The sequence below is a fragment of the Ursus arctos genome, unplaced genomic scaffold (genome assembly GCF_023065955.2).
Source record: "Ursus arctos isolate Adak ecotype North America unplaced genomic scaffold, UrsArc2.0 scaffold_4, whole genome shotgun sequence".
Taxonomy (NCBI): Eukaryota; Metazoa; Chordata; class Mammalia; order Carnivora; family Ursidae; genus Ursus; species Ursus arctos.
The window spans coordinates 80,629,862-80,642,665 of record NW_026623056.1 but is presented as its reverse complement, the minus strand read 5'-3'; the positions used below and the strand labels follow the sequence as shown (position 1 = coordinate 80,642,665).

Genomic DNA, 12,804 nt, shown 5'->3' with positions numbered 1-12,804 from the left:
GTTTGTCTCTCTCTCTCTTTATCCCCCTTTGCTCATTTGCATTGTTTCTTCAATTCCACATATGAGTGGAATCATATGGTATTTGTCTGTCTTAGACTGACTTATTTCCCTTAGCATAAGACGCTCTACCTCCATCCATGTCATTGCAGATGGCAAGATTTCATTCTTTTGGGGCGCCTGGGTGGCTCAGTCGGTTAAGCATCTGCCTTCAGCTCAGGTCATGATCCCAGGGTCCTGGGGTCTAGCCCAGCATCAGGATCCTTGCTCAGGGGGGAGGGGGAGCCTGATTCTCCCTCTCTCTCTGCCCCTCCCCTCTACTCCTGTACTCTCTCTCTCTCAAATAAATAAACAAAATCTTTAAAAAATTTTTTCATCCTTTTTAGGGCTGAGTAATATTCCATCATATGTGTTTTATTTCCTTATGAGCAAAGCAAATTATTTCATTTCCTTATAAGTAAAGGAATTCTTTATCTTCTTATTCTTCCACTTCTTTATCCATTCATCATTTGATGGACACTTGAGCTGTTTCCATAGTTTGTCTATTGTAGAAAATATTGCTATAAACATCACGGTGCATGTATCCCTTTGAATTAGTATTTTTGTATTTTTGGATAGATACCTAGTCATGCAATTGGTGGATTGTAGGGTAGTTCTATTTTTAACTATTTGAGGAACCTGCATGCTGTTTTCCACAGTAGCTGCACCAGTTTGCATTCCCACCTATACCGCAAGAGGGTTCCCCTTTCTCCAGCCCCACACCTCACCAATACCTGTTCCTCATTGTGTTGTTGATTTTAGCCATTCTGACAGGTGTGGAAATAATTTTTAAACATATATACCAAAAGCAAAAAATAATCAAAGAAAATAAATAGATAATTGGTAAAAATTTTCTAAACACTGAGAAATGAAATTTAGTAATTTAACCACAAGAGTAATCAAAGAAATGTGAATTCTAACAATCATAAAATACTGTACTTCACCTATTAAGTCGAAATGTTTTGTTACGCTAACCCAGTGATGGTAAAGAAACAGGGGAATAGGTACTTTCAAGCACTGCTGATGGAAAACAATTTAAAAATATACACCAAAAATGTGCAATAGAATAAATTAATAAGTGGGAGAGGAAATACGAATCTCCCACGCTGAAGAATTCCAAATGATTTATGTAAGTGCCCCACTCCTGTGCTGTGGGCTGGGTATAGTGACTTCCTTCCAAAGAGCTCAGGATGGGAAGTAGGTGGAAGTACTTTACCGTGGAGAAATCTACAAATCCTACCCCAGCCAGATGAACAAGGTCAACATCAACAGTCATAAATAGTATAAATAGTACTTTTGATACTTTGTGATGAAGTGTCACTTTACCTCTGCGATCGTCTTCTCCGAAACCCATAACCTGTCTAATCATGAGAAAAATATCAAATTCCAGTAGCGAGTCACCATACAAAATAACTAAGCAGCACAGTACAAATATGAGGAAAGTCTGAAAAACTGTCACAGCCCAGAGGAGCCTAAGGAAACATCACAACTGAAGGTAAAGTGGTATCCTGGATGGGATCTTGGAACAGAGAAAGGATACTAGTGGAAAACTAGGAAAATCTGAAAAAACTAGGAACTTTAGTTAATAATAATGTATCGATATTGGTTTATTGAGTGTGACAACTGTATAATTAACATACAATGAATGATGTTACTAGTAAGGGAAACTGGGTGTGAGATACAAAAACTTTCTATATGAGCTTCTTAAATTTTTCTAAATCTAAAACTGTTCTAAAAAAATAAGGTCCGTATGAAACATAATAAAATGGACTGTGTAGTTTATCTGAAAGGAATGTCATTAAAAATAAGTATTAAATGAATATATTTTGATCAAGTTTTGATTTTAAAATTAGTATACAGAAAACATTTACTATATGTGATAAGTTAACCAATTGTGTTAATTATTTTATTTAATCCCTTTGTACAGAGGAGAAAACTGAGAGTTAGAAAGGTCTCTTGGGGGGCACCTGGGTAGTGTAGTCGTTAAGCGTCTGCCTTCAGTTCAGGGCGTGATCCTGGCGTTCTGGGATCGAGTCCCACATCAGGCTCCTCTGCTAGGAGCCTGCTTCTTCCTCTCCCACTCCTCCTGCTTGTGTTCCCTCTCTCGCTGGCTGTCTCTCTGTCGAATAAATAAAATCTTAAAAAAAAAAAAAGAAAGGTCTCTTGGTATTATTTAAACTGATATCCATTGGAACCTGAGAGTCTCCAAAGTATTTAGAGAGATATATCTGCTCGAGTTTTTAGTTATGTTGGATTATCTGGATGACAATTATACTTACCTCCTGCCCTATCACTGATATGTATGATTATCTAAAGTGAAAATGTGAACATGTAATGTGCTCGATCTCACTTCTGTCCCGTTGGCTTGTTCAAATTTTGAAGTAAGAATATTTGGGGGCGCCTGTGTGGCTCAATCAGTAAAGCATCAATTCTTGATTTCCGCTCAGGTTATGATCTCAGGGTCCTGGGATCAAGCGCCACATCCAGCTCTCTGCTCAGCAGGGAGTCTGCTTGTTCCTCTCCCTCTGCCCCTCCCCCCACTTGCGCGCACTCTCTCTCTCCCCCCCAAATTAATAAAATATTTTTAAAAATTAAAGTAACAATATTTGGTCTGCATAACATAGTTACTGGTTGAATTATTTTTACTATTTATACAGGTGTAATTGTTTTGCAGTGATAGTTTTCAATTTAAATAAATTCAAAATTAGTCTTTAGTTTTTTAAATCATATAATAAATTGAGACATTGGTTTGCCCTTGTAAAAATGACATTGAACACTGACATAATTTTTAAAAATACAGGTCAAATGTAGTCATGGCACATTGTACTTACGTAGAGTTCAGAGTCACAAATCTAGTTGGTGGGATATTGAATCCTTACAATATATAGAGACACTCAAGACAATATCACGCGAAAGAAAGAACTTGCTAAACTTTTCTTATATTTGGGTCACATGTGATGAAGAGATCTGATTTTTGTACAAGTCCTTAGTTAAGTATAGAAGTAAATTTGCAATAAAGAAGAGTACGTTTTAATTTGCCAGTATTTTACTTACGAGCAGGCTTTCAAACGTTTTGGCTGATCACAATATTGGATCAGTTTAAGAGTAATTTCATTGTTAAAATGAAAAAAAAATGACAGTGATAAATGGATGCTTCAGAAAATGGTGCATCACATTGGAAATCCAACAAATAAAAAATGGCTCGTAGAGGACAAATTAGAAAAGCGTATCTTTCTGCTAGTAAATCTAACAACCAAAGTTTAGTCTCAAAAATTCAATACTATGTACCGAATCAAAATAACATTGATAATTGAAATTTTATCAGTTGTGTAGTTTTGTTTGTATTTAATTTGTTGATTATTTTGGTTTTATGGTTTTTGTAAGAGCCATAAACATAAAAGTTTATACCATGTTTTATGTCTGAACATAACTGAAGTAATACGATGATATAAACGTTTTTTAAAAAACTTATTCTTCAAAGGTATTTGAACATAATTCACAGTTGAGAAGCACTATACAAATACTCCACTGGAGGTGTTTTCAATGATAATGGATAAATATCAGGCCCTCACTTGCTTTTTAAAAAATAACATTGCCTAATTGCAGAAAGTTAAGAGCAATAAATTCATCATTTTTATTTCAAAGCTTTTCACCACCTACTCACATAAGACAGAGTTTAACTAGAAATATAAAATATTTACACTCAAGATTCTTGTCGAGGAGAATAACCTCAGATTCACTCTGGAGTCTCAAAAGCTCTATGGAGAGAAATAATACGAATGTAAAATTACCTTAAGGATATACAATCCATCCATTCACATAGATCAGTGCCTCTCAGTCCCAGCCGCATACTACAATCACCTAAGACGCTTAAAAAATACTGATGTCTGGGTGCCATCTTGAGCTATTCTGATTTAATTAGTTTGATGTGAGACCTGATATGTTTAATAACTTCCCTTGTATGATTCTAATTAAAAACCAAAACTGAGAACCACTGAAATAGAAACTCTAAAGCAGTGCTTCTCATACCGTCTGCCTGTTGGTATCCCAGGGGGCGCATTTACAATACCAGCTCTGCTATAACAAAACCGAACTTAAATGAAAATTCTGCAGCCGCAGCCCCGCCCCCAGGCTACTGGTTTAATGGATCTGGGGTGGGGCCCCAAGCATCGGTATTGTTTCACAGCTGCCTCAGGCGGTTCTAGTGTGCGGTCAGGCTGAGAACCACTGACCTAAGACCTGAACACCTGGACCGCTCCTGTAAAATGAGAACACCTGGGCAAATTTGTCTGCTCTAGTTACTGTAAGGATCTTGTTCATTGTATTCCACAGTGAAAGAGTTCTTTCTGGTGTCAGAAGCAAGGAGAGTTACGCGATTCCTAAAGACATGTCTTTGTTTTTATTGCATGGACCCTGCATTGCTGCTAAAAAGCTTCGAGGAAAAGGGCTTCTGGGTTCCTGGGTGGCTCAGTCAGTTAAGCAGGGGACTCATGATTTCGGCTCAAGTCCTGATCTCAGGGTCCTGAAATTGAGCCCAGTGTCAGGCTCTATGCTCAGTATGGAGACTGCTTGAGATTCTTTCCCTCTGCCCCTCCCTTCTTCCCCCCTCCCAAATAAATAAATAAAATGTTTAAAAATATAAAACACTTAGAGGCAAGTTCATGGCCAATACTTAGCTAATGTGACCCTATTCTGTGGAGAAACTTCATGCACTTTTTTTCTTAAAGATTTTATTTATTTATTTGACAGAGAGAGAGCATGCACAAGAGGAGAGGGGATGGAAACAGCAGAGGGAGCGGGAGAAGCAGGCACCCCGCTGAGCAGGGAGCCCTCTGAAGCTGGGCTAGATCCCAGGACCCTGGCATCATGACCTGAACTGAAGGCAGATGCTTAACAGGGTGAGCCACCCAGGCGCCCCACTTCATGCATTTTTTTTTAAAGATTTTATTTATTTATTTGACAGAGATAGAGACAGCCAGTGAGAGAGGGAACACAAGCAGGGGGAGCGGGAGAGGAAGAAGCAGGCTCATAGTGGAGGAGCCTGATGTGGGGCTCGATCCCATAACGCCGGGATCACGCCCTGAGCTGAAGGCAGACGCTTAACCGCTGTGCCACCCAGGCGCCCCTCACTTCATGCATTTTTATCTTCTATTTTCTATTCTTATATTACCCTATCCCCCCCATTCTCATTTGCTTTTCATTAATCCCAGGGTTCCTTGTTTTGTTGCCTATTTTGACAAGTTGTCTTCAATTATTTCGGCAGCCGCATGTGGTAGAAAAAATGAAGGAGAGAAGGAGAAGGGAGAGGAAAATAAATCCAAAGCCCTCTAGAGCATATTCTCAACTGTCTGCAGAATCAAAAACATACATTGAATATTCAATGTATACAGGTTTTCATTACCTGGAGAAAACAGATTTCCCCGATTGGATTCATACAAAAGTCTATTTTAAATACTGACGTATAAGCCTGAAGACAGTTGAAATTTGAGATAGTAATGCAACATAACAGGATAAATTTGATTGACTAGAGGGTGGTGTTAAACCTAATTCAGTTGGTTTTTAGATTACCCCCAAATGCATTCCTGGAAAAGGAAACTATTTTTTTAAACAAATGAGGTGTTTAAATTGTTATGTAGTATATTTCATTACATAAATCCAGTCTTTAACTCTGGAGAGAAGTATTCAAACTGTGAATTTATAATTTAAGAAGATATAATTAAATATTGATCCCTAAGTTAGAGGATAGCCTACCTAAATGAAACATTGTATTAATTAATTCATTCATTATTCATTCAAACAGTATTTCTTGAGCAGACTACTACCAGCCTACTCTGAGTCAGCCTCTCTGCTACGTACTGGGAATCTAATGGCAAACAAAGTAGACACAATCTCTGTTCTCATCGAATCTATGCTCTAGATGGAAACAGACTTAAATGAACATAAGTAGAAATGCATATTTATTTAGAATTGGTGAAAAAAATGCTCTGGAGAAAAATGTGTAGTACCATGAAAGACTAAACCAGTGGCAGAACTGGGGATGGAATTGGAGTCTGATAGGATCTAATTCAGAACAAGATTCTCTTGTGACTAAATTTGTATCCAACCTGAAGGAGAATGAATAGTTATTATTAGATGGGCAGTGTGAACAGGTCAGGGGAATTGGGAAGGTGCTTTAGGTAGAGAGAATAGCGTTACATCCAAGTCAGCGATAGCGGAGAAACCTCTCTCTATATGTGTGTATTCATGCAGCTACTTCCATCAGCTTCAGATCAATCTAACAGACATCTAGCTAAAGCTTTTTCAACTCATTTGTACTTGTTAAAACTTACACTGGCCACTGAAGGGAATAAGACGTCATCTTTCAAAATAAACACACAATAAGCTGGGAGAACGTCTGAACATTTTCAGGTGTGTAAATGTTCAGAAAAGGGAGAAAAGTAAGGCAAGATGAGGATGCTTGGAGTGTCCTAATTTTTCCATGTGGATGTTACACTTCCACTTATATTCTGTGAAAGCTGATGCTGCAGGTAGAACTCGGACACATCTTACAGGGAGAAGTCAAAAGTCCCTCAACCTAAATTAGATTCTTTAAGACCTCAGGACAAGTCCCAGGAGGACATGGCAATGAAGTAAGTCAGCAGTCCGTATTGTCAGATGCCTCTCCGTGACTGTGATCCGATCATAGTTTGTGGACAGGGTGGAGGTTATGGGTTCTTACATACGTGTACAGTCAGACGGTTCCTGTGAAATGCAAAATATGTAATTCTCTACATTCTTTACTGGGATGACTCACAGGCAGCTCAGACTCTCTTCTGAAATATAACTCTTGACCTCTTTCTAAAAGGTCACTCATCCTTCAAGGGTCTCTAACCTCAGTACAGTGCTGCTCCTGCCAATGAAGACAGTCATCCCGACTTGGTTCCCACCTGCAGTCCCTCACCTACCCTCTCCAGTTATAACTCCTATGCACAGTGCAAAACCCATTCACTCCTCTTCATCACCTGTACTCCGGCCACCTCCCTCATCTCCCATTTGGACAATTGCAATAATCTTCCAACTTCTTCGTATTCTGTTTTGTGCCTTTCCAATCCTTTCCTCCCAAATAGTTATATGTTGTTGTTTAGGGGGTTTCTAGATTTTTGTTTGTTTGTTGTTTGGTTTTGTTTTTGAGAGAGAGTACAGGTGTAGGTTGGGAGGTCCAGAGGGAGAAGGCGAGAGAGAATTCTAAGCAGGCTCCATGCTCAGCCTGATGAGGGGCGCAATCTCACAACCCTGAGATCATGACCTGACCCAAAATTAAGAGTAGGAGGCTTAACCAACTGAGACACCTAGGCGCCCCTTGTTTTTGTTTTTAACGCTGACTTGATCGTGTCAGTTCTGTGCTTAAAATCTTTAGTGGGCTTTTCATTGGTCTCAGGAGAAGATTATTAGTGGTTTGCAGGGGCCCACACATCCGGACTTTGTCTGCACTCACAGCTTCACCTGCCCTCCCTGCAGCTTCCACATCCCTCGTGCCCAAGGCCTTCCATCTGTCAGCCCCACATTCTCTGCCCTCAGTGCATTCACCCACTGTCTCCGTACTCAGGAGGCTCCTTATCTCACTCTTTTCCTGATGATCTAATATCAAGCTTCAGGTTATAGGTTAAATATTATTTTGTCAGAGAGCCTTTCCTTTATCTCATAATTAAAATTAAGGTCTCATCTGTTTATCCTCTCAATATACCTTACTTTTTTCTATACTCTGTTTTTTACCCACAGCTATATCTCAATTTGTATACACACATTTTTTAATCACTTGTTTATTATTTAGTACTCTCACTAAAACATAAGGTCATGAAGGCATGGGATGGAATCATGGTCAGAAGATAAGTTTCACTGTTGAGTGGGAGCCAGTCCAAGGATTGGTCTTTTGCACCATGCTAAGGGATTTAGATTTTATCTTAGAGGAAGTGGAGAACTATTGAAAGAATTTAAATAAGGTGGTGGCATGTTCAGAATTTGATTCGGAAAGCTCTGTGTGGTCCCCAGTGGAGGATGGATGAGATAGGAGTAAGACCAAAGGCGAGGAGATTAGATAAGACATCCCTGAATTGATTCAGATGAGAGAGGTTGCAGGTGGAACTAAGCATAGCAATGTAATAACAAGAAATATTTTTTTAAAGATTTTATTTATTTATTTTAGAGAGAGGGAGAGGAGAGAGATAGAGAGAGCAGGGGGAGGGGCATACTGAGAGGGAATCTGAAGCGGACTCCGAGCTGAGTGTGGAGCCAGACATGGGACTCGATCTCACCACAACGAGATCATGACCTGAGTCGAAACCAAGAGTTGGATGCTTAACTGACTGAGCCACCCAGACGCCTCCAACAAGAAATATTTTTAATAAATTAGAATATGGTATCAATCAGTGGTTGGGTTTCCTGCAAAGCAATCTCTGAGGTGGAAGTTAGGGTACATTATTCTTACTATGGAGTGCTCTTGGGATCAACACCTGAGGGAAAGAGGGGAAGGAAGAGTATTGGTATAAGAAGAAGTCAAGTTGTGGTGCAGAACCAGTTTGGCTAAGGCATCAAACCAAGACTAAACAAGTCCCTCTCCAAAGCATATGCTCTTTATTGCCTCAATTAGAAGATGGTGGTTTCCTTTAGTCTCTACAGAAAAGTCAATGAGGCAAGGGTAAGAAAGTGTTATTTGAAGATAGCAGGTAAGAATGCCCAGGAAGTCTGTCAGATTTCTAACAAGATTTTAGTGGGTAACATGGTGATGGAAAGCAAACTTCCATGTTGGAGCCCTTGAAAAAATGTAAGTGGATTACAAGCTGTATGTGCATAAATTGCAGGGAACCCATTTCTGGCAAGATGGAATTTTAATATGGAAGAGAATTGAGCATATTTATGTTCTAAAGGACAACTCAGAAAGAGGAAGAAGATGCAGTTACAATGAAGGGAGGGAATTATCAATGAAACAAGAGCCTCTGAGGAGGTAGAGGGGTTAAGAGTCACCGAAAGTTGGAAAGCAAAACAATATCTCCTTTTAAATTTAAAGCAAGAAAGTAAAGCCAGTGTTGAGAATTGGCTTTGGCTGTGAGGGGCCCAAAACAAAAGCTCCTACATTATTTATGTTTCTCAGGCAATTCTTCTAATCAGGATGTACCTCCATTTTCTAAGTAAACATGTGCTCTCACTTGCGTTTATTTGTAATACAGACCAGATAGTCTATCTGATGAAAAAAATCAAACAATTAGAAAAGAACAATAAGTTGGACACTTGCTGGACAAAATGAAAATGGGATTTAAAGTGAGATAGAACGAGGAAGAGGAAATAGACCACAGAGGAGGAGGTGGAAGCGACAAGTCAGAGTGATGTTGGCAAATCCCTTCAGGGTGAGAATGGTTAATCTTGCATCTCAGTAAGCTGCAACAAAGGCAGAGAAAACCCTGCCTTCTGAGCTGGTGTTAGGAAACTATGAACTACACAGAAGTCATCTGTTTCCTCAATGATTCATATTCCTTAAAGAGGAAGTTCTCACTTGGTCTAGAATGGTACTAATACAGCAGCAACAACAAAGACAGATGATTGATAGATAATAGATAGATAGACCACCCATCTTAAAAACTCAGTGGTTTCCGTATTTCCTGATTCAATTAATGGGCTCTTTAAATCTGGATGGTATTGGACCTTCCATTGGCTCTTGGCCTGTGGTTGACTAAGATGGTGGATCTGTCGCAAATTGCAATGTCTCCCAGCTGGAATATGCTTGGTGTGCTCGTTTTCAAATAGTTTTCATCCCTGAAATGGATTCCTTGCAGTAGGATGTGAAAGAAAAAGGGGAAACGTCTACGCTTCCTACATTAAGCTCCTGTGGTCTCTGGGAGGGAGCAGGGAAGTGGAAGTTAAGGACGACGACTTGATTCTTGAACCTTGAAACACCCTCAGTTGAATTTTGCTTGCTTTGAAAACTATTTGTAAAACTATTGAAAGGTAGTATTAATTTCAGGCTCCCATTCATACAAAAAGGCTTGAAAAAGCATCTCTCCCTCCCCCTTTTGAGTCAGACTGGTCAGGGGCAGTAAGCATGGTAAGGTAGAGACTGGATTTATTTCTAGATCATTACCACATAGCTAGCCTAGCCGAGCACTCTGAAGACCTCACATTCTGCACCTGGCAAACAAGAGACTTAAGCCTTGTAACTGAAAATACCTTCCATCTCTAAAAAGTTTTCTATGAATTTAAGCAATTGCATAGCTAGTCCAAAGAGCCACTCTTAATTGTTCCATAAAAATGGAGTATACATTTGTAGCTTGATAAATGTGATATATTTCAAGCTGCCATTGAACAAACAGCTAATGGAAGTTTTTATACGAGACATTTTTTTTTCCTGGAGATAAAGTGTTACTTAACAAATAACATAATCATTGCCAGTAAATTCAATTATAGGGACTGCTTCTCTTTGTTCTTTTCTGGATCTGAAGAATCAACTGAAATCTGAATTTTTTTTCTTAGGACTCCTCCTTTTATAAAGCATAGGTGGCTTTAGTAGACGTCTTGAAACTAATACCTGGACATTTCTCCATATCCAGAAGTCTTTATTAAAGCCAGAATTGACTAACCATATTAAAGAAAAGTGACTTAGATGAGAAGAAAGTGATAGAGCATCCACAGTGCAAAGTGTTTCTCAACTGCTGTCCAAAGAACCAGCAAGGTTTTGGCTCTGTCTCCAGTCGTGACTTAATATATATATTTACGCTTTTTAATCAGAGTGGTTTTTCAACAGGAAGTTGAACTCTGTAATTAGCAATCCACAATGGGAGCTCTGACACTTAATTACAACACTGCTAAGACAATAATAATAAGAGGAATACCAAAGTTGAATGCAGTATTTCTTGACACACCTCTGGCTACCTTCTTATTGGCTGTGAAACAATTATATATGACTAGTAAATAATCCATACAGAAATGAATGTCTGTGTACAAAGGCAGCATGCATTTACAACAGGTCCTTCTAGTCAGGCCAAGTTCACTCACTGTTGCTGATTTCAACTAAAACATCAGGGGCAGTAACCTTGGAGAACCTCAGCAGAGATTGCTGTAGACTCAGACAGGCGTCCTCCACGTTCAGGATTTCGAGCGGCTTCTCTCATTCCAGATTGGCTCAGGCTTCAAAGGAGAGGCAATGGCATTTTATCCCCTGCAGATTGCTGGTCTGGTTCTTGGCTTCCTTGGCGTGGTCGGGACTCTTGCCACAACTCTTCTGCCTCAGTGGAGGGTATCGGCTTTTATTGGCAGCAACATTATTGTTTTTGAAAGGCTCTGGGAAGGGCTCTGGATGAACTGCGTTCGACAAGCCAAGGTCCGGTTGCAGTGCAAGTTCTATAGTTCTTTGTTGGCTCTCCCACCCGCCCTCGAAGCAGCGCGGGCCCTCATGTGTGTGGCGGTTGCTCTCTCCTTCATTGCTCTGCTCATTGGCATCTGTGGCGTGAAGCAGATCCGGTGCACGGGCTCTAACGAGAGGGCCAAAGCATACCTTCTGGGCACTTCTGGGGTCCTCTTTATCCTGACTGGCATCTTCGTTCTAATTCCTGTGTGCTGGACAGCCAACATCATCATCAGGGATTTCTACAACCCAACCATCCACGTGGGTCAGAAGCGAGAGCTGGGAGCAGCCCTTTTCCTCGGCTGGGCGAGCACCGCCGTCCTCTTCATTGCAGGGGGTCTGCTCTGTGGGTTCTGCTGTTGCAACCGAAGGAAGCAAAGACCCAGATATCCAGCCCCTGGATGTTGTGTGCCACACACAGAGAAGCAGAGGAACGTGACAATGCTTAGTAAGACTTCCACCAGCTATGTCTAATACCTGCTTTGGGCTCAAACTATGGATTGCAATCAAAGTGTTTTATAGAGTCCTGCCAGACACTGTAAGTACGTCAGGCACGAGAACTTGCTTTATGGCTGCATTTAAATTGAGATGAAAGTATAAAGGCTATATAGACTGTACTCTGTCACTTGTGGTAGGAATAGAAATGACTTGCTTTGGACATTCTGACCTCGTGTATTAAAACCATTTATTATTGTTAGACACAAATAATCCCCATTCCAATTTGTGTAGTTGAAAGTCAAGTACATCCACATCCTTAGTATCATGATAACTACTGTTTTTTGGCAATCATATATCACCTGGTAGGAAATGCAAATTTTATTGCAAGAGATAATACACAGCAATAAAACATATTCTAAAACATAACCCAAGTTATTTTTCCTCCAAATTATTTCTTTTTTTTCTTTTTTTTTTTTTTAAAGATTTTATTTATTTATTTGACAGAGACAGAGACAGCCAGCGAGAGAGGGAACACAAGCAGGGGGAGTGGGAGAGGAAGAAGCAGGCTCACAGCAGAGGAGCCTGATGTGGGACTCGATCCCGGAACGCCGGGATCACGCCCTGAGCCGAAGGCAGCCGCCTAACGACTGCGCCACCCAGGCGCCCCTCCTCCAAATTATTTCTTGTACTAAGACAGTAACAACTGAAATATAGACTTTTATTTTTTTAAGCAATTACTCTGAAATATAATAGATCTCAAATAAGGTTTTTTAATTGAATTTATCAAAATATTGAAATGCCCACCTAATGAAAAGATTTGGTATTCCTTTTGGAAACTCAAATGCACTGGCAATTAGACATTTTAGGGGAAAAAAGGGCTCTGATTTCTCTTAGGAAATTTATGAAGATGATTTTAAAGCACCTAATTTATACAGTTGAACTTGCCTGGAATTATATAT

General features: G+C 39.8%; 1 protein-coding gene across 1 annotated transcript; it reads left to right on the top strand.

Moving 5' to 3' along the window:
* Nucleotides 1-11,206: 11,206 nt before the first annotated feature.
* Nucleotides 11,207-11,881, top strand: CLDN17 (claudin 17). Its single transcript, XM_026499695.2, has one exon. The coding sequence runs from the start codon at nucleotides 11,207-11,209 to the stop codon at nucleotides 11,879-11,881; it is 675 nt and encodes a 224-aa protein (XP_026355480.2).
* The last annotated feature ends 923 nt before the right edge of the window (nucleotides 11,882-12,804 follow it).